Source organism: Pleurodeles waltl, chromosome 5, assembly GCF_031143425.1.
Source record: "Pleurodeles waltl isolate 20211129_DDA chromosome 5, aPleWal1.hap1.20221129, whole genome shotgun sequence".
In the NCBI taxonomy this organism is placed as follows: domain Eukaryota; kingdom Metazoa; phylum Chordata; class Amphibia; order Caudata; family Salamandridae; genus Pleurodeles; species Pleurodeles waltl.
The window spans coordinates 1,025,186,432-1,025,214,178 of record NC_090444.1 but is presented as its reverse complement, the minus strand read 5'-3'; the positions used below and the strand labels follow the sequence as shown (position 1 = coordinate 1,025,214,178).

At 46.5% G+C, this 27,747-nt stretch overlaps 1 protein-coding gene across 2 annotated transcripts in view; it reads left to right on the top strand.

The window, feature by feature from the left end:
• STXBP5 (syntaxin binding protein 5) overlaps positions 1–27,747 on the top strand; it is a 933,640-nt gene that overhangs the window by 413,251 nt on the left and 492,642 nt on the right. For both annotated transcript variants that reach the window (XM_069235194.1, XM_069235193.1), the window contains exon 10: positions 11,665–11,819. In XM_069235194.1, the coding sequence (XP_069091295.1) occupies positions 11,665–11,819 (155 nt within the window). The remainder of the gene's footprint in view (positions 1–11,664; positions 11,820–27,747) is intronic.

Genomic DNA, 27,747 nt, shown 5'->3' with positions numbered 1-27,747 from the left:
AAAACTTTGGTACTGAGATACATACAATTTTTAATGGCTAGCTGGTCCCATGTAGGACTCATTCAGCCATTGCAGTGCAAGTCTGACGTGGAGCAGAGCCCGATGATGATGCATGAGGGCCACTGCTTCTGTATTAGTGTAAGCCTGTGAGAGGTGTTTGAATACCCTCTACGTTTTGGAACAGTGCACTCGTTATTTTTCATACATCACTTTGTACCTGAGTGTGTTGGTTTATGTATCAGAGTCTGTCTGGGTGTGTCATATATGCATTATTATTTGCCTGGATGTTTCAGTGTTTACATTGGTGTGTCAGTGTATGCAACAGTCTCTTTTCGGGAGATTTAGTGTATTCATCATTATGAGCCTGAGTGTGTCAAAGTATACATCACTTTGTGCCTGAAGGTGTTAGTGTAGGCATCACTGCGTGTCTGGGTGTGTCAGTGTATGCATCAATGTGTGCCTTGCTCTTTCAGCATATACATCACAGTCTGGCTGGGTGTCTCAGTGTATGTATGAGTGTGTGCTAGGAAATCTCAGAGCATATATGAGTGTATTCCTGAGTGTGTCAGTGCATACATGATGGTTTGCCTAGCTGTGTTATTGCATGTATTAATGTTTGAGTAGCTGTCTTAGTTTTTATATTAATGTTATGATAGAGACTTCTAGTTGCAGATTCCTTACCTTAGAATTTTCCCCCAGGCGTCAGACTGGATCTGGAGATTTTTCTTCGAGCAATACCCTTGCGGGTCGGTAGGTGGTGTCGGTCGACTCAACAGGCGTTGTGGTCGCCGTGATGGCGTCGGGAGTAGCACATAGGCGCCACCCTCAGTTCTTTTTTTTCCGCGCCACGCACTGATCCGGAGAGAGCTACCCTAGGCAATTTTTGGGACGAATTCGACCGTTTTGTCGAGCTTTTTTGTTGCGACCTTGGTGCGTCGAGGATGTCCCCGAAGACCGGGTTCAAGCCTTGGAGGACTGCCATCGGATGATGTCGGTGACGGATCCTCACCGCGTTTGCCTGTGATGCCTCGAGCGTGACCACGACCCGAAGTCGTGCTCCGAGTGTCGGGCTATTGCACCCGAAGGCTTTGAGGGAGCGGTCCCTAAAGCTAATGGTGGCCCGGCACTCGGTCTCGCTCGAGAGGAAGGTCTCGAGATCGGTTGCGGAGTCATCGCCACTCGTCTTCTTCGAAGTCCTCGGGTCAAGGTAAGAAGAAGAAGAAGTCAAAGAAGTCCCATCACTCTCCGACTTCACGCCGTCGCTCGGCTGACGTGGGACGAGCGTCCACGCACTAGGCCTCCGTCCTCGGAGCCTACGTCTGGGTCGACTCCGCACTTCCCCGAGTTTCCCGGAGTGACCCCCACCCAACTTAAAAAGTTTTATGAGGCCATGCGCCTCATGTTTGGGCGTGCCGACCCTGATACAGGGCCATCGTGACCCTTGACCTCAGGGTAGGTCGCTCCCCTGTCCCCGCAGCGCCACCAGCTCTTGTGTGTTGCCTTCTCCTCCTTCTGCTTGCTGATCCGCCTGTTACCCCCTCTGCCTTCTGTATCCTGTGTGCTTGTGATCCCCTGTTTGCATTCTGTACCCCAGTGTGATCGCGCCCCCCCTTTTGCTTCCTGTATCCTTGCGTGCTTGTGCTCCCCTCTCCCCACTTTTTGCATTTTGTATCCTCGTATGATTGCGCCCCCCAGTTTATTGCCTTCTGTACCCCTGTAAGACTGTGCCTTCTGTCCCACTCGCCGTTTCCCCCCCCCCCCCTCGCCGTCCGTTTTTCCCGCTTTTTTGAGGCCGCCTCGTCCTTTAGGCCTCTCTGCGCCGCTTTTTTCCGCCTTCGCCTTTTGCCGCTTTTCCTGCCTACCCGCCCTCCTCCCAGCTCACCCCGCCCCCCCGGCTACCCCTTTAAATGGCGGCCGCTGCGAGGCAGTGGTGGTGACCCTTGACCTCAGGGTAGGTCGCTCCCCTGTCCCCGCAGCGCCACCAGCTCTTGTGTGTTGCCTTCTCCTCCTTCTGCTTGCTGATCCGCCTGTTACCCCCTCTGCCTTCTGTATCCTGTGTGCTTGTGATCCCCTGTTTGCATTCTGTACCCCAGTGTGATCGCGCCCCCCCCCTTTTGCTTCCTGTATCCTTGCGTGCTTGTGCTCCCCTCTCCCCCCTTTTTGCATTTTGTATCCTCGTATGATTGCGCCCCCGCCGTTTATTGCCTTCTGTACCCCTGTAAGACTGTGCCTTCTGTCCCACTCGCCGTTTTTCCCCCCCCTCGCCGTCCGTTTTTCCCGCTTTTTTGAGGCCGCCTCGTCCTTTAGGCCTCTCTGCGCCGCTTTTTTCCGCCTTCGCCTTTTGCCGCTTTTCCTGCCTACCCGCCCTCCTCCCGCCTCCCAGCTCACCCTGCCCCCCCGGCTACCCCCTTAAATGGCGGCCGCTGCGAGGCAGTGGTGGTGACCCTTGACCTCAGGGTAGGTCGCTCCCCTGTCCCCGCAGCGCCACCAGCTCTTGTGTGTTGCCTTCTCCTCCTTCTGCTTGCTGATCCGCCTGTTACCCCCTCTGCCTTCTGTATCCTGTGTGCTTGTGATCCCCTGTTTGCATTCTGTACCCCAGTGTGATCGCGCCCCCCCCCTTTTGCTTCCTGTATCCTTGCGTGCTTGTGCTCCCCTCTCCCCCCTTTTTGCATTTTGTATCCTCGTATGATTGCGCCCCCCCGTTTATTGCCTTCTGTACCCCTGTAAGACTGTGCCTTCTGTCCCACTCGCCGTTTCCCCCCCCCCCCTCGCCGTCCGTTTTTCCCGCTTTTTTGAGGCCGCCTCGTCCTTTAGGCCTCTCTGCGCCGCTTTTTTCCGCCTTCGCCTTTTGCCGCTTTTCCCGCCTACCCGCCCTCCTCCCGCCTCCCAGCTCACCCCGCCCCCCCGGCTACCCCCTTAAATGGCGGCAAGCCCGTCTGCGCCCGTCCGCGCCTGGACCGCGCCCAGCGCCCGAACCCCTGGTCCCCGCCCGTCCGCCTGACCTACGACTCCGCCATCCTCACCAGCCTCAACCCCGGCTGCACGCCGGGGTGCTACTGCGCCACCCCGAAACGGACCCATGGATCCTTCACCTGCAACAACTGCCACTACTCCTGCCATCGGACCCACTCCGCTCCCGCCGAGAACAACGCCCCCGGAAACAACCTCCACTGCATCCTGATCAACACCCGATCCGTCCACAGGCACGCCATCGAACTGTGGAACCTCATCAACTCTACGAACCGGGATATCGCCTTCCTCACCGAGACCTGGATGAAACCCACCTCGGCACCCAACATCGCCATAGCCATCCCCGACGGCTATAAAATCATCTGGAGAGACCGCACCAACCGCATCGGAGGAGGCATCGCCATCGCGCACAAAAACTCCATCCGAGTCACAACCGACACCGACAACTCATTCCCCGACGCCGAACATCTCCACTTCACGATCCACAGCGACCCCAAGACCACCCTCAGAGGCACCCTCATGTACAGACCACCAGGACCTCGCTCCAAGTTCACCGAAGACATCGCAGACTTCGTCAACCCTCACGCACTCTCCTCCACCGACTACATCCTCCTAGGAGACCTCAACTTTCACTTAGAGAACCCCACCGACAACAACACCACCGCCCTCCTGGACAACCTCGCCAACCTGGGACTGAATCAGCTTGTCAACACCCCCACCCACTACGCCGGACATACGCTCGACCCCATCTTCTCCTCCAGCAGACACGTCACCTTCAACCACACCACCGAACTCACCTGGTCGGACCACAGCTGCGTCCACTTCAGCTTCAAGAAGACCACCGTGCATCACCACACTCAGCAACCACCAAGAAGACACTGGAACCGTATCACCACGGAACAGATCGCAGCAACCCTCTCCCAGAACCAACCCACCGGCACCACCGACCCAAACGAAGCCGCCAACAACCTCACCAACTGGCTCTCCGACTGTGCAAACCTCCTGGCCCCCCTGAAGACTCAAGCCAGCACCAACAACCACAAGAAAAACTCATGGTTCACCCCCGACCTCAAAGACTCCAAGAAAGAATGCCGCACCCGAGAGAAGACGTGGCGCCTCAACCAGACCGAAGAGAACCTCTCAGCTCTCAAGGACGCCACCCGCCAACATCACCAACACCTCCGCGCCGCACGAAAAACCGCCTACCGGAATAGACTGGACAACAACGCCCACAACAGCAAGGAACTTTTTGGCATCATCAAAGAGCTCTCCAACCCGGAAGCAGAAAACAACTCCATCCCTCCATCACAGGACCTCTGCGACTCCCTCGCGACCTTCTTCCACCAGAAAATCACCAACATTTACAACAGCTTCCCGACCGCCGACGCGAACCCCCCCCCCCCAGAACCCGCCAACGAGATCACCACCATCCTCAACTGGAGCCCAACCACCACCGAGGAGACCACCCGCGCCATGAATTCGATCCACTCCGGCTCCCCATCGGATCCCTGCCCGCACCACATCTACAACAGGGCCGACGACATCATAGCACCACACCTTCGAGACGTCATCAACGCCTCCCTCACCACCGCCACCTTCCCGGAGAGCTGGAAGCACGCAGAGCTCAACGCCCTCCTGAAGAAGCCCACAGCAGACCCCACCGATCTCAAAAACTTCAGACCCATCTCTCTCCTGCCGTTCCCCGCCAAAGTGATTGAGAAAATTGTCAACTCGCAACTCACCATCGCCCTGGAAACCCACGACTCCCTCGACCCCACACAGTTCGGTTTCAGAGCCAACCACAGCACCGAAACCGCCCTCATCGCAGCCACGGACGACATCAGAGCCCTGACCGACAAGGGTGAGACCGTGGCCCTCATACTACTGGACCTCTCTGCAGCCTTCGACACGGTCTGCCACCGCACCCTGATACGACGCCTCAGCAACGCCGGCATCAGAGGCAAGGCCCTCGAATGGATCATCTCCTTCCTCTCCGGCAGGACCCAGAGAGTCCGCCTCCCCCCCCTTCAGATCGACAGCCACGGAAATCATCTGCGGCGTACCCCAAGGATCTTCCCTCAGCCCCACTCTCTTCAACGTCTACATGACCCCCCTGGCAAACATCGCACGCAACCACGGACTCAACCTAATATCATACGCCGACGACACCTAGCTCATCCTTTCCCTCACTAACAATCCCACCGCAGCCCGAACCAAACTTCACGAAGGAATGAAGGAAGTGGCTAACTGGATGACAGACAGCCGTCTGAAACTGAACGCAGACAAGACGGAAGTCCTCATCCTCGGCCCCACTCCCACCACATGGGACGACTCCTGGTGGCCCCCCGCCCTAGGCAGCACTCCCCAACCCACCGACCACGCACGCAACCTCGGCTTCATCTTGGACTCATCACTCTCCATGACCAGGCAGGTGAACGCGGTGACCTCGGCATGCTTCAACACCCTCCGCATGCTCCGCAAGATCTTCCGCTGGATCCCCACCGACACCAGGAAGACCGTCACCCACGCCCTCGTAGCCAGTCGCCTGGACTACGGGAACACCCTGTACGCCGGCATCACCAACAAACTGATGAGAAAACTCCAACGAATCCAGAACGCCGCCGCAAGACTCATCCTGGACATCCCTCGCCACCACCACATCTCCGGACACCTGAGAAAACTCCACTGGCTCCCCATCAACAAGAGGATTACCTTCCGACTCCTGACCCACGCACACAAAGCCCTCCACAACCTCGGACCCAAACTGATCAACAGCCGCGTCTCCTTCTACACCCCCCCGCGCACTCTACGTTCCGCCGGTCAGGCCCTGGCAGCTGTACCCCGCATCCGCAAAGCCACCGCCGGAGGAAGATCCTTCTCCTTCTTGGCTGCGAAGTCCTGGAACTCGCTGCCCAGCCACCTTCGCGCCATACCTGACCACCTCTCCTTCAGAAGGCAGCTCAAGACCTGGCTCTTCGAGCACTGCCCCCCCCCCCCCCAGCGCCTTGAGACCCTTTATGGGTGAGTAGCGCGCTTTATAAATGCGAATGATTGATTGATTGAAAGGGGTTTGGCTGAGGGGCCTTCAGGTTCCGCGCCGGCAGCTTCAGCCCCGGCCACTGAGGTCGCCTCCGGATCCGTGCACGGATCCGGACCGACGCCGGTTGCACCTTCGAGACCTTCCCCGGCGCCGGGTCGATTATCGACGCTCCCGACGTCGGTGGTGCCTACTATCGATGTCGACCCACTTCTCATACCTGATGACTCGGAGTCAGAGCGGCGTCGGCTGACGCCGCCGTCTGCTTCGGTGGGCCCTATTCGCCCGAGGTCGGATTCAGACCCATTTTCCTATGGGTACGAATACGGGGAGGAATTGGAGGGGTCCCTGGACCCTTATGAATACCAGGATGACCCTATTATAGACTGGGCACAGGACTTGGGCGAAGCCAGTGGTCTGGATACTTCTCCTGATGCTGGCATGCTGTCTCCTCCTACCGTGGCTACGGCGGAGGGAGCGACCTATAGTATGGTGGTTATTAGGGCGGCTGAGGTCCTTGGCCTTGAGCTACCTACTGTTGAAGTCAGGTTTGATCTCTTGAAGGAGGTGCTTCAGCCTGGGGCTTCTACGTCAGAACCCCTTCTCCCATTTGATGAGGCACTCACTGATGTCCTTTTGGGTACATGGTCCAAACCCAACACAGGGGCTCCTGTGAACAGGATTGCTCGCCGCCATCGGCCCGCGACGAACGACCCAAAATTCCTGTCCCAACATCCTACGCCTGAGAGACTTATAATCCAGGCTTCCTCTGGCTCCTTCCCTTCTGCACCCCCAGATAGGGAATCCAAAAGGCTGGAACAATTTGGTAAGAAGTTGTTTTCTTCCTCTAGCCTAGCACTGGGGTCTGTGAACACTGCATGTCTTTTGGGCCGTTATTCCCACTCACTGTGGGATACGGTTGCGCAAGTCCTACCACAGATACCAGAGGAGGCTCGTGCTATCCTCTCCCAAGCAGTAAAAGATGGGAGAGATGCGGCAATTTCACTATCCGTTGTGGGCTGGATACGACTGACTCTGGGCAGATCGGTTGCGACGACAGTGGCCTTATAGTGCCATGCTTGGTTACGTACTTCTGGCTTCTCGGGGATGTCCAACAGTCACTCATGGACATGCCCTTTGATGGCACCTGTCACTTCGGATACAAAGTAAACTCGGCCTTGGAGAGATTAAAGGATTCCCAGGCTATGGCTCGGTCACTTGGACTTTCCTCTGTGACACGCCCACCACAGTCCGCTTTTCGTCCCTTTCCTGGCCACGGAAGGGGCACCCTGTTGCGTCCACAACCCAGCTACTGTGCCATGCACGCTGGACAGCCTATGCGTGGCCGTGGATGCGGAATCCCACGTGGCCGTGGGACTGGGAACCAGAGGTCTGTCCAGTCCACCTCTGCCCCCGCTGCAGCCTCCAAACCTTCCTAGTCTGTGCCCTCACTCCCGCCCAGTTGGTGGCAGAATCCGCCATCACCTGCCCCACTGGGAACATGTCACCACGGACGGGTGGGTTTTGCAGATAATTCAGAAAGGCTACTCCCGTCCCTTTCGAATCTGCACCACCACACATGCCACCATCCTTCCATCATCTTCCGGAGGATAATTTGGTGCTTCTCCGCCAGGAAGTCGTCGCTCTCTTGGCCAAGAGAGCTATACAGAGGGTCCCTGTGTCAGATGTAGGTCGTGGTTGTTATTCCCGCCACTTTCTGATGCCAAAGAAGGACAAAGGCTTGCATCCTATCCTAGATCTTGGGGACCTGAACTACTTCCTCAAGGAGAAGTTCAAAATGCTCACCTTGGCTCAGGTTCTGTCTGCCTTGGACCCAGGAGACTGGATGGTAGCGTTGGACTTGCAGGACGCTTATTTGCACATCATCGTCCTGCCTGCCCACAGACGTTACCTACAATTTGTGGTAGGTCATGAGCACTTTCAGTTTACCGTGCTCCCTTTCGGCCTTACCAGCGTCCTTCGGGTGTTCACGAAAGTGATGGTGGTGGTTGCAGCTCATCTGTGCAGGTTAGGGGTCTTAGTATTCCACTACCTAGACGATTGGCTGTTGAAGGCGCCTTCGCCCCTGACAGTTGTCTCCCACCTTCAGACTACGGCGAACCTCCTGCACCAGCTGGGGTTCACTATAAATGTGCCGAAGTCACACCTGACTCCCTCTCAGACGCTCCCTTTCATCTGAGCTGTTCTGGACACAGTGCGGTTTCTGGCTTATCCTCCCGTAAAGCGAGTCCAAGACATTCAGGCTATGATTCCGATCTTTCAGCCTTGGTCTTGGGTTTCGGTGAGACTGACTCTGAGGCTGCTGGGCCTCATGGCCTCCTGCATCCTGCTAGTAACACATGCCAGGTGGCATATGCGGGCTCTGCAGTAGGACTTGAAGTTCCAGTGGGTGCAGCATCAGGGAAATCTTTCCAACATGGTCCAGATCTCGGAGGGGACTGCGAAAGACCTGCAGTGGTGGCTTTCGAATCACGATTGGGTCAGCGGCAAATCCCTCTCCCTTCCCCACCCGATCTCTCTATAGTGACAGATGCGTCGCTTCTGGGGTGGGGCGGCCACATGGGAGAGGCAGAGATCAAAGGCCTCTGGTCTCCGGTGGAGTTGGGACTCCACATAAATATGCTTGAGCTCTGGGCGATCAGGCTTGCGTTGAAAGCATTCCTTCCCTCTCTCAAAGGGAAAGTGGTGCAGGTGTTCACGGACAACACTACCACCACGTGGTACTCCAACAAACAAGGCAGGGTAGGATCCTGGACCCTTTGTCAGGAGGCACTACGCCTCTGGACATGGCTGGAACATCAGGGCATTAGCCTGATGGTTCAACATCTAGTGGGCTCTCTCAACGCCAGAGCAGAAGAACTCAGCCGCCGACGCACTGTCGATCACGAATGACGTCTCTATCCGGAGGTGGGTCAAGGTCTCTTTCTCAAGTGGGGAGACCCTTGGTTAGATCTGTTCGCCTCCGCAAAGAACGCGCAATGTCAGCTATTTTGCGCGTTGGAGTTTCCAAGGCGGCACTCATTCGGAGACGCTTTTCGTCTTGAGTGGAACTCCGGCCTCCTTTACGTCTTCCCACCTATCCCTCTTCTGCCCAGAGTTCTCAAGAAAATCAAGTACGACCGGGCCCAAGTTATCTTGGTGGCTCCGGACTGGGCTAGAAGAGTGTGGTATCCAGAGCTATTGAGCATGTCCATCGATCCTCCACTCAGGCTGCCTCTTCGGGTGGATCTTCTGTGAGTGAATGTGAGTGTCAGCCTGGGTGTCACAGTGGGTGTGCAATTGTCTGGATATGTGAGTGGGTGTGAGAGTGTCTGCCTGGGTATTTAAGTGGCTGTGAGAATCTGCCTGGTGGGGTGAGTGACTGTGAGAGTGTAAGCCTAGGTATCACAGTGGGTCTGATAGTGGTGTGAGAATGTCTGTATGGGTGTGAGTGTCTGCCTGGATGTCACAGTGGATGTTCCAGTGTCTGTGGGTGTGAAATTGTCTGGATGTGTGAGTGGTTGTGAAAGTGTCCATCTGGTAAATTGCTGTGAGAGTATGAGAGTGTCTGTATGGGTGTGTGGGTGTGACAGTGTCAACCTGGGTGTCACAGTGGGTATGAGAGTGTCTGTATGGGTGTTTGAGTAGGTGTGAGAGTCTCTGCCTGGTTGTGTGAGTGTATGTGTGTGTGTGTATATATATATATCTATCTCTCTCTCTCTCTCTATATATATATATATATATATATATATATATATATATATTCGTATATATATATATATATATATATAGATAGATATATAGATAAATAGATGCGTGGCGAGATCCACGGATCTTGGGGAAGGGTTGAAGAAATATTTTTAGTCATTATGAGACCATTATTTACTCTTTTGACACATCATCACTACACATAGGGTAAAATAACCTCTACCCTGACACCTTCATTTGAATTGCAGCCCACATTTCTGCCCCAGGGACCCATTCACGATACCCTAACATGGCCCCGCAGTTTTTTCTGTCAGGTTGCGGCCTGCCAATCAGAATCTTGGTTTGGTGTGTGAAACTGCGGCTCCTCCATGGAGGATCCATGATCTTCTATATCTATATTTCTTTTTCCTTTATTATCTCTAGAACAACTGGGCGGATTTACACCAAATCACAAAAAGGACGATCTGCACACCAAGATGCACCTTCCTGCCAAATTTGTTGTAATTCCATTCATTGGTTCAGGTTAAATTCATGTCTGAAGACCCCATGAGAAAATGCATGGGAAAACATGCTTCGGGCCCCTCCTTTTTCTCAGCCCATACTTCCGGAATCACCCTGAAATTTTCAAGACAGCAGCTGAACCGACTGTCGTATTAGTTTTGAGACCTTCGGGAAGATCGGCTAACCGGCGCCAAAGTTATTGGCAAAATTGAAAAAAACACTTTTCCCATGGAAAGTAGGTCCTAACTTTAACTACCTACTGGTGACCACCAGTAAGTTTTTTTTTTTTATATATATATATATATATATATATATATATATATATATATATGTACACATATATATATATATATTTCGCCACACTTCATAAACCTTATAAACTTCCATTGCTTTAATTGTATTGGTGCGATTGTGATTCTTTAAAATAAACATTGGAAGTTTAAAAAGTTTATGGAGTGTGGCAAAAATTGTGCTGTTTCAAGTGATTGGGTGAATGGTCAAAACGTCACACCTTCACCAGCTGCGGAGTTCACCATCATTATATGATCCCATTGGAGAAATATATACAGTAATGACTTTGGCTATTGACAAAGACCGTAATGGTCGAAACGCGTTGCCAGGCTTAATAAGCCGGATTGAGGAATGTTATTGAAGAGCTAAATAAACTTCGTCATTATTCAGCAATTGCTGGGAGTGCCTTTTTTGCTACTATTCAATTTGTGACATATATATATATATATTTATTTTTCCTCTTTTAATTGATGTGTCTTCCACTTACACCAGAAAACTGCACCTACCTGATGGGCTTTAGTGTTATCCATTCACCTCATAGGTGTGTTAAAAAAGTATGAATGGTAACTGATATCATCACGCCGATGCAGGTTCTTTATGGCACCAGGGATGTCTTGAGGCGTTGCATACAGCACTGAGGTGGAGCTGGCTCCCACTACCAGCACGGAGATCTATTGAAGAGTTCCGGATCCAGACTGGGGTATTCAAAACGTGGGGACTCTGGAGGAAGGTATGGTATGCACAGATAGAGCATTAGCGAAGGTAGGTAACCTTTCCTTAAATTTCAATGAAATAAGTAAAGAGACAACCAAATGGATGAAGTTCTAACCTCAACCTCTTGCTAGGTATCCCTTTCTGGACCCGCTCAGATATAGGAGGTGTTTATTAAATCGGACATTTTTCTTTCAGGAAAAATTTTTTAAATGATGCCAGTTATGTATGTTTTCAAATGGACATACCACCATGGAATAAGAACTACAAGGACAAAGGGTGAATCAGAGGAATGGAAATTAACTAAACAATTAAAGGATTTTCTGGGATTCTGCCTTATGATGATTAACAAATTTTATCACATACCTTAGTTTGATGTGCCCCTTAATAAATTGCTAGATTTTTTTGATGGTTTGTGAATGTCTGATATGTCTTCTCTTTTACAGGGAACCTTTCATCATTCTGTCTGGTGGCCTTTCATATGACACTGTAGGAAGACGACCATGTCTAACAGTTATGCATGGGAAGAGCACTGCAGTATTAGAAATGGATTACTCAATTGTTGATTTCATAACGCTGTGTGAAACACCATACCCTAATGGTGAGTACTTCATTAATCTCACAAGAGTTATCTTATGGATCCACACTGTGAATATTGAATTCCATTGGCAGGGCAGTGAGTCACATTATCGAAAGGCAATTCCTTAAATTCTGCATATATGGAATTAATACCACATTGTGACCTAGTGCATGTAATGTGCCAAAGGCTTTGACATGTACGTCAGAGACTCATAAAGCTCACACTTGAGGGCTGTGATTCTCTAAAGTCCGTTTGAATGATTGGTTTTGATTTATGCAAGGTGTTTTTGAGATTGAGTTTTCATCTTTATAATTTAATTGGACTATAAGTTTGGGCGCTGGGAAATATAGATTGAATGGTGATGAAGTGCAGTTAATGCTCTCCATTGGGCCTTTATCTACTCGTATTTTTAGACCTTTTTGGGCTGGCAACAGTAGCATCACATTTGGTATGATTAAGAAAAAATATCAAGAAATTTGCACATACATTGATACAATTTATTTCACCATCAGAGACTGTCAGTGAAATTCTAGTTTAATTGATGTATTCTCTTTATTGGGACTTTTAGTTTAGCTTTTCCAACGTATTTGATTGGAGGAAGTTAAGAGGAAAAAGGGAAAGAACAGTGAAACGGGGAGAACAACCATCACAAATGTACTCCTCCATCAGAGGAGCTGTTGAAGGAGCTTGAACCTGACTTTGGCTAGCAAAAGATGACAAAAAAAGGCATCTCAAGGAACTAAGGAGGGTCTCTTTGAGGCTTCCCAGTACGTTATGTCCCACCTGACAAAGCCAGGTTTGCAGGTGTTTTAAGATCCATGCCTTCATCAGCTACTCCAGGGAAAGAAGGCAGGCTTGGTCAGGAAATAGATCATCTCTGGTGACAGTCCTGAGAGTACACCTGGAAGTAGCCTGACCATCTTCGACTTACTGTTCCATGATACTGGCTATTTCCTTGAATTGTGTTCCCTAAATATTTCATAGGATAAGTGGTCTGAGGCCAAAATTACTGTTCAGGAACGAGCGATGGCCTCAGCAGTTGTTATCTTAATTAATGCTGAGGCCATCTCTTATTCCCTCGTTACTGCATTAATTTTGAAATCAGCTTTTGATCTGCCAATATTTGGCTTCAGACACCTGGCAAATGCAAAGTTTTACCCAGAAAAGTATGGCTGTTGAGTGCTTCCTTCCATCACGATATACAAGAAAGGATACAGAACTTGCCATTTAAAATTCCGGTCTTAGTAGATAATCCTTACGTTTAGTAAAGAGTACTCATTTTGAGGCATCTGGAGAAGTGAAAACAACATACAATGACATTTTCTCTTTTTTATCAGCAAGGTTATTGTTACCAGCATTACTGCCAAGAACGTAGTTTAGCCTCACAGCTACTAAGCATAGCGCGCTAGAGAACGTCTCCAGTGAAGACCTAATTCTCTACTCCCACATGACAGGACTCCACCTTTTCAGACAAATGAGAAGTGGACATCCTTCAAAAGGTAATTTGCTAGCACTTAAAGAGCTGTTTCTAATGGAGATACTACAAGACACCATCTCCCCCTTCATAGGGATGAATGACTTGTTGCCATCGATCTTCATTCTGCATAACTGCACATACTTTCAGATCAATAAAAATGAAAATTCCTCCACCTTCACAAATATAGCCTAAACTAATGTAAAATAAATTTCGTTTGTGTGTGGCTAATAGTAAAATGTATCTCTTTCCAACAATCATTTGGGGCACAGCATTAGGGAATAGTGCCTCCAGTCCTTCAATTGGATTTTGAATTAAATTAGTCTTCGTATTTGATAGACTAGCAAACATAAGCATATTACCATGTTATGTAATGATATGCTATTTTGATTTATATAGCACACTAATCACCAGAGAGGGTACCCAGGCACGATATTCTGGTCTTTATAATTTGCATTTTCCCCTTTGAAAGATGCTTATAATCTTGGTGCATGTGGCAACATCGGACCTGATTTAGAGTTTGGGAGACTGGATACTCCATTGCAAATGTGACAAGACTACCCTGTCTCTCAAACCTGGGCTCCATCCTTCTGATTCAGAGCAGGGCAGACCTTAAGGTTTTCGTCGACACAACCACTATTGGCTCCATTGATGGAAAACTTTCTACGATGGAGTAGGGTCTGTCGAAGGAAGAACGTTCACCACCCATATCATTTAGGGTGGACAGTATAATGTATTAATTTTCCTGTCCATCACCACCAGGGACAGCCTGGTGGTGAGGGGCAGAATAAATAATGAACTGCCCCCAGACCGTTGCAGACAACTCCCAGGGCTTTGAGGGTCATGGCCGCTGGGCCGGCAGCATACATATTCATTTGACGAACTGTAGCTCCATCAAGATGGTGGAGTTCAGTCTGTCAAACCATAAATCAGGCCCATAGATATTGTAGCATCATAATCAACGATATCTGATACATGTCTCTAATCTCTTAAGATTAATATTAATGCACTTTAAAATATAATTTTATACAAAGTTGAACATTAAAAGACATGTATGTTATTTCAGTCTAAGTTCATCAACCGTTTTTAATTGTTTCTCTTTTGCATGTGCTAACCTTGTCATTGATGGAATTGGAGTTACTGACAGTTACAAATTATTCTCCCTACCCTCAAAATTATATCTTGGAATATTGCAGGCCTTTCTCAAAAGCTTAAGGATGCTGGTTGGCACTTGTATTGCAATAACGCTAGTATTTGTTTATTTCAAGGGATCTCAGCTGTTATCTTGGAGGTTAAATATGTTTTTTAAAACTTTGATGTAAATAAAAGCGAAGATCATAATGGCCAGCCTGTTAGTATGGAACTAAGTAGACCTAAATTGCATGTTTTCGCTGGTTGATTCAAAGAATGAAGACATTCTATATTTGCCTTTCATATTTGGGTCTAGCCAAACAAGGATCTCTTAAATGTGTACGTGGCAAGGGGTGCAACACTAATCCTAATTTTAATTTCATACCCTGTTTGTATCGACATCTCACAATGTGCAGATCTAAACATAAGGGCACATCCCAAAGCCTTTTTCTGGCAGATGGTGATATAAACCTGTAAATGGAGCAATCTACTAAATTTCTGGACTTTGGGCCCGATTTCGATCTTGGCGGGTGGGATACTCCATCACAAATGTGACAGATATCCCGTCTGCCGTATTACAAGATCCATAGGATATAATGGATCTTGTAATACTGCGGACGGATATCCATCACGTTTGTGACTGAGTATCCCATCTGCCAAAATCGTAATCGGGCCCTTTGTCTCCAATGATAACACAGGGCCCTTACCACAGAACTAGGAACATGAATATAGCACTTACTACCCCTAACGTGTGGTTGAAGCACTTTTCGGTGAGTAACACGTTACCCCAGAATTTAAAAAGGATTATGGGTCGATTAGTGTAGGAAAATATAAGTTAATTTGCTCGGTGTCTGTTAGTTGGATTTAATAGGATGATGGAGAGATAGAAGAGGCAAGAGTCTAGGACAGTGGTTCCCAACCTCTTGACTTCTGGGGACCCCCAATGTCCCATTACTGGAATACAGGACGCCCCCCCCTACTGAGTCATTACTGAAAGTCAGGGATCAAGGCCTATACATTGTTGATGATTTGAACCAAAAAACAAATACAAAAACGACAGAAACAAGCATTCCATCAACCACATACACAAATGATAATACATTTTATTTAAATTGCAAACAAGTAAAATAAAACAATAAAAATATTAAATTTAATAGGAAGGTTGGAGCTTTTTTAAATGCAGATGAAGCCACACGATGTCCACACTATATTATGTTTGATGCACCTCCACTGCTCCCAAGGATCAATTTGATTATACTAATTTCATTTTTAGCCTTCAATTTCAAATTCATTTACAGTACGTTTTTAAATTTTAAATTGTACATTTAGCTACTTTATGCACATACACTTTATTAGTCTGTTAATATTCATTTTCTAAGCAGTCACAGACCCCCTTAGGAGGCTTTGTGGGCTCCCACGGGTCCCGGGACCACAGGTTGGGAACTACTGGTCTAGAAATTGTCATAGTAGTAAGATGAGATTTGGGATCAGTAAAAGGAGAGATGGAGGAGGTAAGAGTCTCTAGAAATGGATTAGGGAGATCATACTAGTAAACTGAGGTTTGGGGTGAGTCAACGTTTTTATTTTATATTTTCCTCAATATTTAAATAGTGAAGTACTTATAGAAAAACTAGTTATTATACTATTTAAATATTGTGATAGATAAGTAAAACTGAGACCCAGAAGCATCTATTCAAATAACTTATATGAAAACAATGCAGTGACGTACAGAAATGTTAAGAATGAAATAATATATATATTTAACTATACGTAGGCAGACCTAAAGAGTATCTATATATTTTAAGAATCATAATTATACATATTTGTACAAAGAAATACACTTATCTAGATACATACAATCAGATTATTAATGTTTATATACCAATGAGTATGCTGCACATAAGTGTTGGAGTATGTTGGCTATGTAGGAAAGAGCAACCTCATGAGTAGTCTTCTGAAGATAAGATAGGTATCCGTGGTTCTTATGTTTTGGGTTAATTAGTTCCATATTCTGGCTGCTTGGATGGAGAAGGATGTGTCTCCTGTGATTTTTTTTTGTATGGTATGATTTTGAGGCGAGGTGCCAATCTGGAGCAGAGGTTCCTTTGTTGAATGTATTTGGTGATTTTATTACTGTTGAAAAGTGGTCCTGTTCCATGTATTGCTTTGTGGGTGATACAAAGCAGCTTGAAGATGGATCTATTGGCAACCAGTAACCAATGTAGGGACCGCAAGGCAGGGGATATGTGGGGTTATGGCTTTATATGTAGTAGTAGTCTGGCAGCAGAGTTCTGAATCCGTTGTAGTCTTTTCATAGTTGATAAAGATAATCCGTGGTAAAGGTCACTGGCGTAATCAAGTTTAGACAGTACAAAAGAGATAGTAGCCGGACCTTGTGTGGAAATCCCAATTGGGGGAAGATGCATCTCAGAGTTTTCATAGTAATGAAGCTTGATCTTGCTACTTTGCCTACTTGGGCCTTCATTGATAACTTGGAGTCAATGTTAATTCCAAGGTTTCTTATTTCCTTAGAAAAATTAGAAGGTGGTCCCAAATCAGTAGGCCAGGCGCAAAGTGGGTCATAAATTTTCCCAACGCCACATGTTAGTATTTCAGTTTTAGAAACATTAAATTTGAGATGGCTCTGTGTCATACACTCACTGTACTGCATTAGGATTTCAACTTATAAACTGCAAGTAACAAAAGGATCTCTCTGACAAAAGCAGTAATCCACTGAACTATTTACAGTATTTACACTTCTGTGATCTGCGTGGTGCACATGTGTTGCAGCAGGCATATTAATCATCTGCGCTACTTTGATGAGTCGAAACATCTAGTAGACAAAACTCCAATCTCTCTCCAGGAGGTCCATTAATCACCAGCATTATCTTGACATTTATATTGTTGCCCGAAAATTGCTAGAGACAAGAAACGCTGCTGCAGGTGCCTTTAAATCCTTGTTATATCCAAAAAAGCCTGACCCCCTCTAAGCATAGCATTTGTCATTAAACCTGTAATGAACAGAAGCGAAAGATCTGTTGTGGGAGAAACAGTGGGTGGGTGAGGGGTCAGATGGATAAGAATTTTAAGTCTCTAAGCTGAGAATGAAACCTCCTATTAGATTTGTCTTAGTGCAAGCAAGTTGACAGAACTAAGGAGATTACTCACTCATATTCCTGATCAAAGTTTGTCACACTTTTTTAATTAGTGTTTACTTGTTCCAATTGCCACTCAGCGTTCTGACTTCTTATAGTTGGAATATGCAAGGAAACCATCCCACTAGTATAGGTTTCACTTCCTTGGTGAAGAACGTTAGAGCTTTGCAAGCAGACTTTTCATTAAACACAGATGAAATTTATGTATTACATAATAGAGACTTAAAAAAAATGTTGGAAAGCAATTTGAATCTTACTGAAGTCAGGTATATTACTAACACTCTCCCTTATCTCCGAGTTCATTTCCTTTTGCTCACCGCAAACATCTATCTTATATCCCCATTCCTCATGACCTGTGTGCAGCTTTTGACACTGTATATCAAACCACATTGCTCTTCTCCCTCCAATCTGTTCGTATCTACCCCAGTTCAGCAAGAGAGCTGCCTGGAATCTATCAGGTTTCCTAAGGTTTCCAAAGGATTTCAAATGCCCTTTACAGAGCAATAAGGGTACATTTGCCTTACCAGCATTTAAGGCCTAACTAGTTCTCTCATTTGAAAGATACTGGGTAACCCCTTGTCTGTGCTATCCAAATCTTTCCATTACCCAGTCAAGCCCCCACACGCCCAGAAATGACTGACTTAACGTTAGTTGTTGTAGCCAAACAAGGTATCGATGTGGAACAGTGTACCTCTTACTTACCTACCATTCTCCAAACTCTTATCTTGCCTAGATCAAGCAACCTTTTTGTCTTAGCTGCAGGACCCGGCAAAACGTTAGGAAGGAAATTAATGCTTTAAATGTAGCTGACCCAACAGCGTTCCCTCTCTCAGTCCTCTGTCAATACACAACGGGAAGTAAACTGTGTCAACTAACATTTTATCACACTGGTGCAACAAAAACTAGCATTGACAAAGTCTTTGCGAATTCTATTAGCTTTGTCAATGTTTTCTTACATATTGCAGAGCGGTTGAGATCCTGAGCAATATACCTTAAATTAACCTAGCAGCTTTGCCAATGCTTTTGTTCTCTCTCTCTCTTTTCTTGTATAAGAACAGAGGGTGCTGAAAAGGGTCTGGGGTTTCCAAGGGGTCTGACCTGTGCTGCAGGGTCGGGAACACCCGGGAGGATGATTAAGTGGAGGAGTAATGGGTTCATATTCATGGTTCTGATCACTGTCACTGGTGACACCCAGCCTGGGGGGGGGGCTCAGCAAGCCCGATACTCCCCATGGTCTGTCGCACCTGGAATGCTCCCTTTCATCTCCCCTTGTCCTGGGAATGCCCCAGGCTGGCAAATTATCCTGGACATGGAATGTGTCTGGCCTAAGGCTGGCATAGCAGGTCTCTCTGTGTCCCTTGCATAAGTAGTCTCTTTTACGTTATGTGGCATGCTGCACCTCCTCGGAGTCTACGCTGTCTCACAATTCTGCCTGTGCCATGCACACCTTGGTACTGACAGTGCTGGCACACTGTGCTGCAGGCTGATCTTTCCCTGCACAGGTGCTATTCCATTGGGCACCTCAGGTAGATGTCTCAAGCTGCATTGTGGCTCACAGTTAGGTATGCATTAATGTAGGCACATGCACACCAATCTATGCGCAGAACGGGACAATAGTTACAATAGTTATGTGCATGTGTTTACACTATAGAACCCTTAGCTATTATGTTGTCATTTTATGCACTTTACAGAATTTGTATGTGCACATGTTTATATATGTGATAGGCTAAGAGAAGATATGTGTATCACTGCACCAAGTGGACATAACAATCACTGTTATCAGTCCAGGCACCAGGACACAATGATTGGATTTGGATTGGTCTGGGGCAGGCAAATACTGAGACAGAGGGGGTGCTCTCAGACCTTGTCAGCTGTTAAAATCTGTGTGTTCTGTGTATTACATTGTCTAGCTTTTATATATCATGCTCACATCCCCTGCGCCCCTCCCTAGGCATGGTAACATCGAAACTTTGTGTGCATTATTCTGTGCACTGGTCTGCATGTATTTTAAGTGCATTGGTGTACTTATTCAGTCATTAAGCTGATTTATAAAGCGCTGGGTGCCCAATTTAGGATGCTTTAGAGCACTTTGACAGTGGGGTGAATTAATGCAACAGTATAGTCAGATGTTGTGTCGGAGTGGAGGGGGTGACTAACCATGCCCAAAAGTAAGATAATTTTATAGGTATTACTGTGTGCAATGACGTACAGCTTTGTAATATTCCGTGCAGAGGATCATACTGCAACATCTCTCTGCTGCTGATTCTCTAGAGAGTGTTGGGCACAGCTGCTGTTTAAGTGAGTGTGAGTGAGTGTTGTACATTACAGGCTGAGCATGGAGAAGCTATTAAAGGATGCCCTTTAATAATAGACCAAGGTGAAAGGCAAAGGTCCAATGCTTCACCAAACTTTATTTGTCTCAGCAGAGCGGTAAAACAACACAAAATCTTTTTTTTTTAATTCATGAAAATGAACACTGTGTTTTCGATGAGAATATGATTAAACTTATCCTATCTTTGAATGCAGATTTATGTCACTTTTTTGTTTAGACTCCACCAGTTCAGACCTCAGAGTATTACAGTTAAAGTCTGGGCACAATGTTTGTAAATACAAGCAGCTGCAGTGTTCAATCACAATTCGGACTCGGGTAAGGAGAACAGATTCCACTCTTTAATAAGTGCCCGAGTATAAACTCAGAACTGGCTTTTCACTTGACAGTAGCATGGGAGGATAACCCCATGACCAGCCTTACTCAGAGAGATCTACGGAGCCAAGCCACTGTTTGTGGCTCCAAATAAGACAAAGGCGGGAAAGCCCTCTTTGCCGTCCCCAAAAGCGGGGTTAAGGACACACATAGCAGGGCTCCAAGCAGGAGTGCTTGGGACGAGGATCACCCTTATTCAGTGCTGTGATGGCCATAACCCATGAAAATGCGAGTTGAGCATGAAGGCGGCAAATCCTCATTACCCTTCCAATCAAGGGTGTAAACAGAAGGCTCTTATCTGTGTCTCACTCCCCGCTTGTTCCTGTTTGCTATGTTTGTAATGCAACTGGTGCTCACAAAAGGCGGGTCGAGTTCACACTGTATAACGCTGCAAAAAAGACATAAGCTAAAAACAAAAAAAGAACATCCAGTAAGAGAGAGGTGGTAGACAAGCACAAGGGAATGTGGGAAAAATAACAGCGGGAGGTGATAGCACAAACAACTTAAAGTGTAAAGCAGCACAAGGATGCCAGAGGAGGTCTAGCATGAAATTAGATTTTACAGAAAGTACTTTGGAAGGACAGGCATGAAATTAAATTTAAAAAAATGTACCTCAGAAGTGTGCCGCTAGTGGAATCGCTAGCCGGAAAGGGTGCTTGGTCCAAGCTCCAGGAAACAGCCAAAGCCGATAGAAGAGAGTAAGTGCAGCCTGATGACATCAGAAGCTGCTGCTCACCAATAATAGGCAAGAAAAGGAGAGTGACCGGTGAAGCCGACCAGTGGTAAGTAATGGGAAAGCTGTGGGTGGGCTGCAAGTCCTTTTTAAGATTTTTATTTCATATACAAAAGAGTTTGCCACAGGGCAAGCGCTGTGCAGGTGAAACCTAAAAATGGACTGTTGGCCAGCTTAGCCAACTCATGCTATCTTACACAGGCGGGTTGGCAGCTTCCTAAACTGCTCCTGACCATTAACTGGGGTGGGACTTGATCCCCCACCTTACTGAGCGCCCAGAGTGATAGGGCTGAAACTTTCTCGTAATACATAGCATCGACGCTAGCCCACAGTGCGGGTCTTCGCAGGCGGTTTGCCTCCTTCCTGAACCACTCCAGTGCTCCTGACCATCAGCTGGGGTGGGACTGGGTCCCCAGTTTTACTGTGCTCCCAGAGGGGCAGGGCTAAAACTCTTTCGCGCCATATAGTGGTAACGCTAGCCTGCAGCACCGAACAGGACCCAGGCGCACGCCCAAGCAAAGACTGGGCCAATGCGGGTCCCTCTTAGCCTGTCATAGAATATTGATATAAGCTGTTTATACTTCCAAGAGACTATCAGCGTGCTGAAGGGGGCACTCAGCCCCTACTTTTCGCTAAGGAGTGACGATGACTGGTGTTTATTTCCCTGCATGATGGGGAAAAATAAACTGCCAGCAGCCGGAAGTTGTCCAACCGTCTGCCCTGAAGCTAACGTCTGACCTCATGTTGGAAAGGGCATTTGGGGTACTGAGCACAGAAATTGCTCTTGCAGAGAGAAGATTATCTTTAAACATATGCCCTCCCCTCCATGCTTTGCTGTCTGTGCTGGTGGACACTGCACCTAAAAGCCTTAACTCTAATCTTTCTTTGGTTCCTACACCTACCACTCCTTTAACTGTTTCACCCACCTACAAGCTCTAATCTTCCAACTTCTCAAAATTTAAAAGCTAAGAGGGCAACTCGCTTAAAGCCAACAGACAAATCAGCGATGGCCTCTGATTTTACATGCATGAGAAGTCTCTCCAGTGTGACGTCTTACCTAGAATGCCTGCATCTTTAATGGGAGAAGAGGACTGCCCCTCTTGTAGCGATGATCGCAGGCATCTGTTTTGGAGTGCTATCTTGAGAAATTCAGGTCTACCCTAAAGGAAGAACTTGCACCTCTATTTGCCTGTCTTAAATCGGTTAGAAAGAAAGAAAGCAGTGCACATGAAGCGTTAGAGTTAAAGCCACAGATCACTGTTTTCTCCAATTCACACCCACATTGTGCTCCAGAATCTGTTCACAACCAGGCCAATGTGGTCCATCCCAAGGAGTAACCTCCGAGTCATGAGATAGGTTGCATAGGAGTTGATCATGGTAGACCTAACGCAGTCACCCAAACCAACAGGTTGCTCACTCAATATCCACAACTTCCACACTCCTTATTTAATTGCACTCAAAGATGTCCCTGTTCTCCTGCCCCAGTCTTCTGAGGACTATTTATCCTTGAAAAACAAAATCCCTCATTGGCTTAGTTCTAACTTAGGATGGACATGGGAAGTCGTGATTGCCAGGATGGTCCCATTGATAGGCATTCATCCCGAGGACCGGGGGATTGTGTGCTTATCAACTTTAAAGAACCCAGTAATCACCAAGATATTATTACAGTGTTTAGACAAGATGTCTTCTTCATTTAGTCAAATGAAAGCTCTCCTGTTAGGGTATTTCTGCAGGCCATTTTCTTTCTTGAAAAACCCTACGGTCTTGCACAGGATAATAGCTCCAACTCCTAACCCTGGTCAGCAATTGTATAACACTCTTACCCAGAACTCTTTTGTTGCACCTTCACATTTAGATGGATAGGTCTGATTTTGTTCGAACTCAGGAGGTATCGCCGCAGGAAAATCATTAAAGGCTAGAGACCAGCAAAATAGGCTCTGCGGGCACCAGCTGCGTTTCTTCAACTTCGGCCCCGCAAATGTGTGTATTACTGCCCATAAAGATTTGGTATTACTAGTGAACCGGTGCCACAGTTTGTCTGAATCAGAACTAGAGCATTCTTTGTGCAGAGGGACAACTGCAGGCTAAATCCACAGGTATTTTTAATGTCTTATCATATAACATTGCTAGATTGAGGCCCAAAGTGGATGCTCCTGATTGGTTTAAGCATATTGCTCAATTTGATGTTTGCATGTACCACGAAACGTGGTTGACCCAACCAATATACAAATCCGTTTATACCACTTTTTATATAACAATATTTGTCCTGAAGATGGAAGGAAGGGCTTCTGGACGCCTATTAACATGGTTAAAAATTGATCTAAACCTTCTATAGAACAAGTGAGCATTAGCTAACATGATATATTAGGGATGGAAATCAAAACGTTGGAGGGGAAGTACCTTTACTGTTTTAACATTAATCCTAGATCTAGATCTAGGAATGTGGAATTGCAAACTTTAGCCACTCTTTGGTGCTTTGTCAGCTTGTTCAACCCCAAATGTATGATCATGATTGGAGATGTGAATATCACTTTTGAACCCATATATGGCCTTGACCTGGTCACAGAAGGAGAAGGCAAGAGTTGGGGTATACAATCTCTTAGCACTAAATTTTATATCCATGCACAGTAGCAGCCTCTCAGCTTGCCAGCTTTGCTACCTCAAATGGATTAAGAGCATGTAACAGAAGACCCATCTCTGATAAAGACAGGCTGCCAACTTTTAGGAGAGGGTCAACCAGAACCAAAATCAATTACATTTTGATCTCTGTTCACGTGAGGCAAATTAGTAGATTACAAAAGGGGTGAAAGAGAGGATAACCATCTTTATCCTGTACATTTAAAGCTCTAAGGAAACCTAATTAATAAATGCTTTGTCTGCATAACTCCATTTGTGATGCTCATCTTGGGGAATAATCATACGTCAATTAAATAGCCATTGATATTGTAGAATATTAAGAATCTAACTGAGATCTACAATCTATGTGCTGCAGTTCTAATTCCCTACACCCACACCTTCCCCTCTGAGATCCCAATTGTGGACATCCGTAGTAATCTGACTCTTTAAAAACAGTCTTGTCAAACCCTGCTGGGAGGAAATCCTCTAAAATGAAGAATAATGGCTCTGATACAAACTTTTGGTTCACTAGAGATTGTAGAAAGATCTTGTAACTGCACCTAAATCCAGAGCACCGGTTGAGATCTGTAAACTAAAGCCACTATAAGGAAACACTAAGGCAAGCACAACAATACTGAAACGACTCCAACTGGAGCGACCTAGTTGTGGCAGCTAGGTGTGGAGATAAGAGATTATTATGGATTCTCATCGCCTACGGGAGTGCACAGTCCAAAGTTCAGATTGACTGCTATTTGACCCAGGCAGTTTGGAGAATCACTTTACAGCTATTGTCCCATGATATATCAGTTTGGGTCCACTATTTCAATTTTCCCTGCAATGCTGTAACCTTAGGTGCTCTGATCCCCGACACCTGGACAGGGGCTAAGATAATTCCCATATATAAAAAGGGGGAACGTATGATCCCAGGGAAGTATAGGCCAATAAGCCTGATAGACATTCTACAGAAGGTCTATGTGTGACAAATACTCAACAAACTCCTTGAGTGGATTGATCATTCAGGAATCTTGACCTCCAATCAGGCAGGGTTTAGCGCGAAAGTCAGCACCATAGGCCTAGTTTTGAGGCTTATCTTAATTATCTGGAAATATACTAAGCTGAGAGACACCCACCTATGCATAGCTTTCGTAGGTCTTAGGGATGCCTTCAACTTAGTCCCCAGAGGTTTGTTATGGGCCCGCATAAGAAGATAGGGATTACTGATGCGTTGCTCACTCTCTTAATAAGACTACACAAGGACAACTATGCTCATGTCCACTGGGGTTGCGAGGGGCATTTGACTGACTGTATCCCTGTATGCAGAAGTGTGAGGCAGGGGTGCGTATTGGCCCCCACACTTTTCTCACTCTTTGTAAACAATGTTATATAGTATTTTCTTAACGATAATAGAGATTCCTCAAAACTAGGTGGGGTCTGTGTGCCAGCTCTTTTATTCGCAGATTATACCTTGCTAATCTCCCAAACTCCTTCGAGCTGGCAGCAGCTATTAAAGAGCTTCCATGAGTTTTGTTCATCCAGGACGATTAATGCGTCATAAACAAAACATATGGTAGTCAGACCCCATACGTGTTTTGGAGGGGGTATATGTTTTGGACATGAAGAAACTGGAGTGTGTTTTTAGATTCAAATAGCTGGGTACTATGCTTGATAGTAAGGTATCCTGGGTCCCACACATTCGAAAGCGCAGGGTCAAGATACTGTCTCTTCCCTGAGCCACATACTTGTTCTCTCGGATTCCCAATTGTAAGTCATGTCACAGCCATAAATGGCTGCTGAGTTTCACCCCCTTTGTGCAAAAGAGTATTTTTGCATCTGCTTCTGATATGCACTGTAATTAAATATTTGATCCCACCATACCACCTCTCTGTTGTATTATGTTCCAATGCAACATGTAATTTAGTCTTTTGTTAAAACGTACTAAAAAAAAAAGAAGGTATTGGCAAAATTGAAATGCAGTGGACACAGTCAGTGGCTTCAAGTTCAAAAGAGACCTCTTGCTGGCAGTTCTTCATAGCTTCTCATGCCAAAAAGAAGCTAACCATTTATGGGAGGGGATGTACAGTGCCATCAATAGATGTGGCTAAGAATTGTGCAGTAAAAATGTGCATGACTCAGTGTGTAAGGATGACCAATAGACTGCAAGACCCAATGACCATATTAAACATAATTTGGGAGATATTCCAAAGTAATATGATGGTTTGACTAAATTGAAAATATTTCACACTTTACATAGCACTCTCGTCCCTTTGTAATGTGAATCACTCTTGTTGATTAGAGTGGAACAATCAAATTTTGCTCACCAGTATTGCTGTATTCATAATTCCTATTTTTTCTCCTTTCTATCACATTTCCTGAACGTTAATAGCTATTTCTAACACCACTTGGCTAAACATCGGAGTTAGCCCTTTGGGGATTATTGATAAGAGGCACATTGACACTATTGATCTTGTATTTCAAAGGACCATACTTACTGTTTTGGGGTTATAGCGTATCTTTAATGAAGAAAATATTTTAGATCTCATTCCTGGAACCAAAGTGCTTCACAGACTATTTGCCATTTGAGTTTTTGGAAACATAGAAGTTACTATAAAGGTGGGAACTATAGATGTGAACTTGTAGAATGACCAATAACTTACTCTATACACTATCCCAGAAATCTGATAATTCCAGTTCAGCTGGAACCCAGATAGTATTGATGATTCACAGAGGAAGAACAACTTTATCAGTTCAGGACATCATTTGGTTGGATGACTTATGGACTTCCTCCAGATGACCAAGTGTCAACTAAGGGTAGAAGTACACCCAATGACTAGGCTCCTACCAGGAGTAAACAAATGCGTCTGTGTGCCCCTTCGCCAAAGAGCTTGTATTGGATTCCTATTATAGCTTGGGTTCGTGTTCATAGACATGGGTATGCCACACAACACTTCGGCCCTCAGAACGAGTCTGGTGGTCCTATGACCGACAGACTCGCGGTAGTGGTCGGACCACCGCCATTGAGGCGGTCCGACAGCCACATTATGACTGTAGTAAAAGCTCCACTGTCCAACTGCTGGCACTGCCACTTTTTTGCCAGCCGATGGCCTGGAGGTGCTGGCGGTCTTCATCCGCCAGCAGCACTACCTTCGGGATTACAACTCCTGTGTCAGCCAGCTTTTGCATGGTGGTTCCACCGCCATGCAAAGGCTGGTGGAGATGGGGGCCCCCTGGGGGCACCTGCACTGCTCATGCACTTGGCATGGGCAGTGTAGGAGCCCCCATGGGCAGCCCGTTGCACATTTCAGTGGCTGCATTACAGGCAGTGAAAAGCGCAACGGGTGCTGTCACACCCGACCCACTGCAACAATGCCCCCGGCTCGATTACGAGCCAGGGTCGATGTTGTGGGTAGTTTCCCGCTGGGAAACTCATAATAGGGCTAGCAGGCGGAAGACCGAACTGGAGGTCTTCAGACCTAAGGTTGCCCACCAAATAAATGAGGCCCTCCTTGTTAGACATCCTCTATTACTCAGAGAGTGGTTACATCAGTATCCTCCTGCTCAAGCTCTTTTTTAATCTGATCAAAATTTTGTCAGAATTTCATGTGTGCAGAGACATTTTGCTTATATGCACACTCAAAGTAGAATGCACTTTTCTGGGAGGTTAATCTAACTTATGACCTTATGTTTCAGAGAACGTTTGAAACATGGCTCTTTCCTCTTCATTACAGACGTTGACCTTCCTTCTTTACTCTTAGAACATCCTTATATAGCGTCAGCACTAAGCAGTTCTTCGTGCGCTCTGTTAAAATCACAACATGAATAAGAATGGTTTACAGCTATTGTATTGCTAGCCTTTTCAAGCTTTACATTACCTATCCTCTCTGGCAATGTACATTTTGAGGTACTTACCCTATGTGTATTGCTTCAGCACTGTTAGTAAGATGCAAAATTTGAGACTATCTGTTGGTGGGGATTGAACATCCCTGAATGAGTTGTTGAAGGTTCTGCACTCAAGCTAGTGGCTCTGCCATGAGATCTAAATGTGATCGTTACAAAATCTATGGCACATTAACTTTGATGGCTTAGAGTTGACTTGTCTACTTAATGACTTCAATGCTAGCATCTCCTTTAAAGCGTCT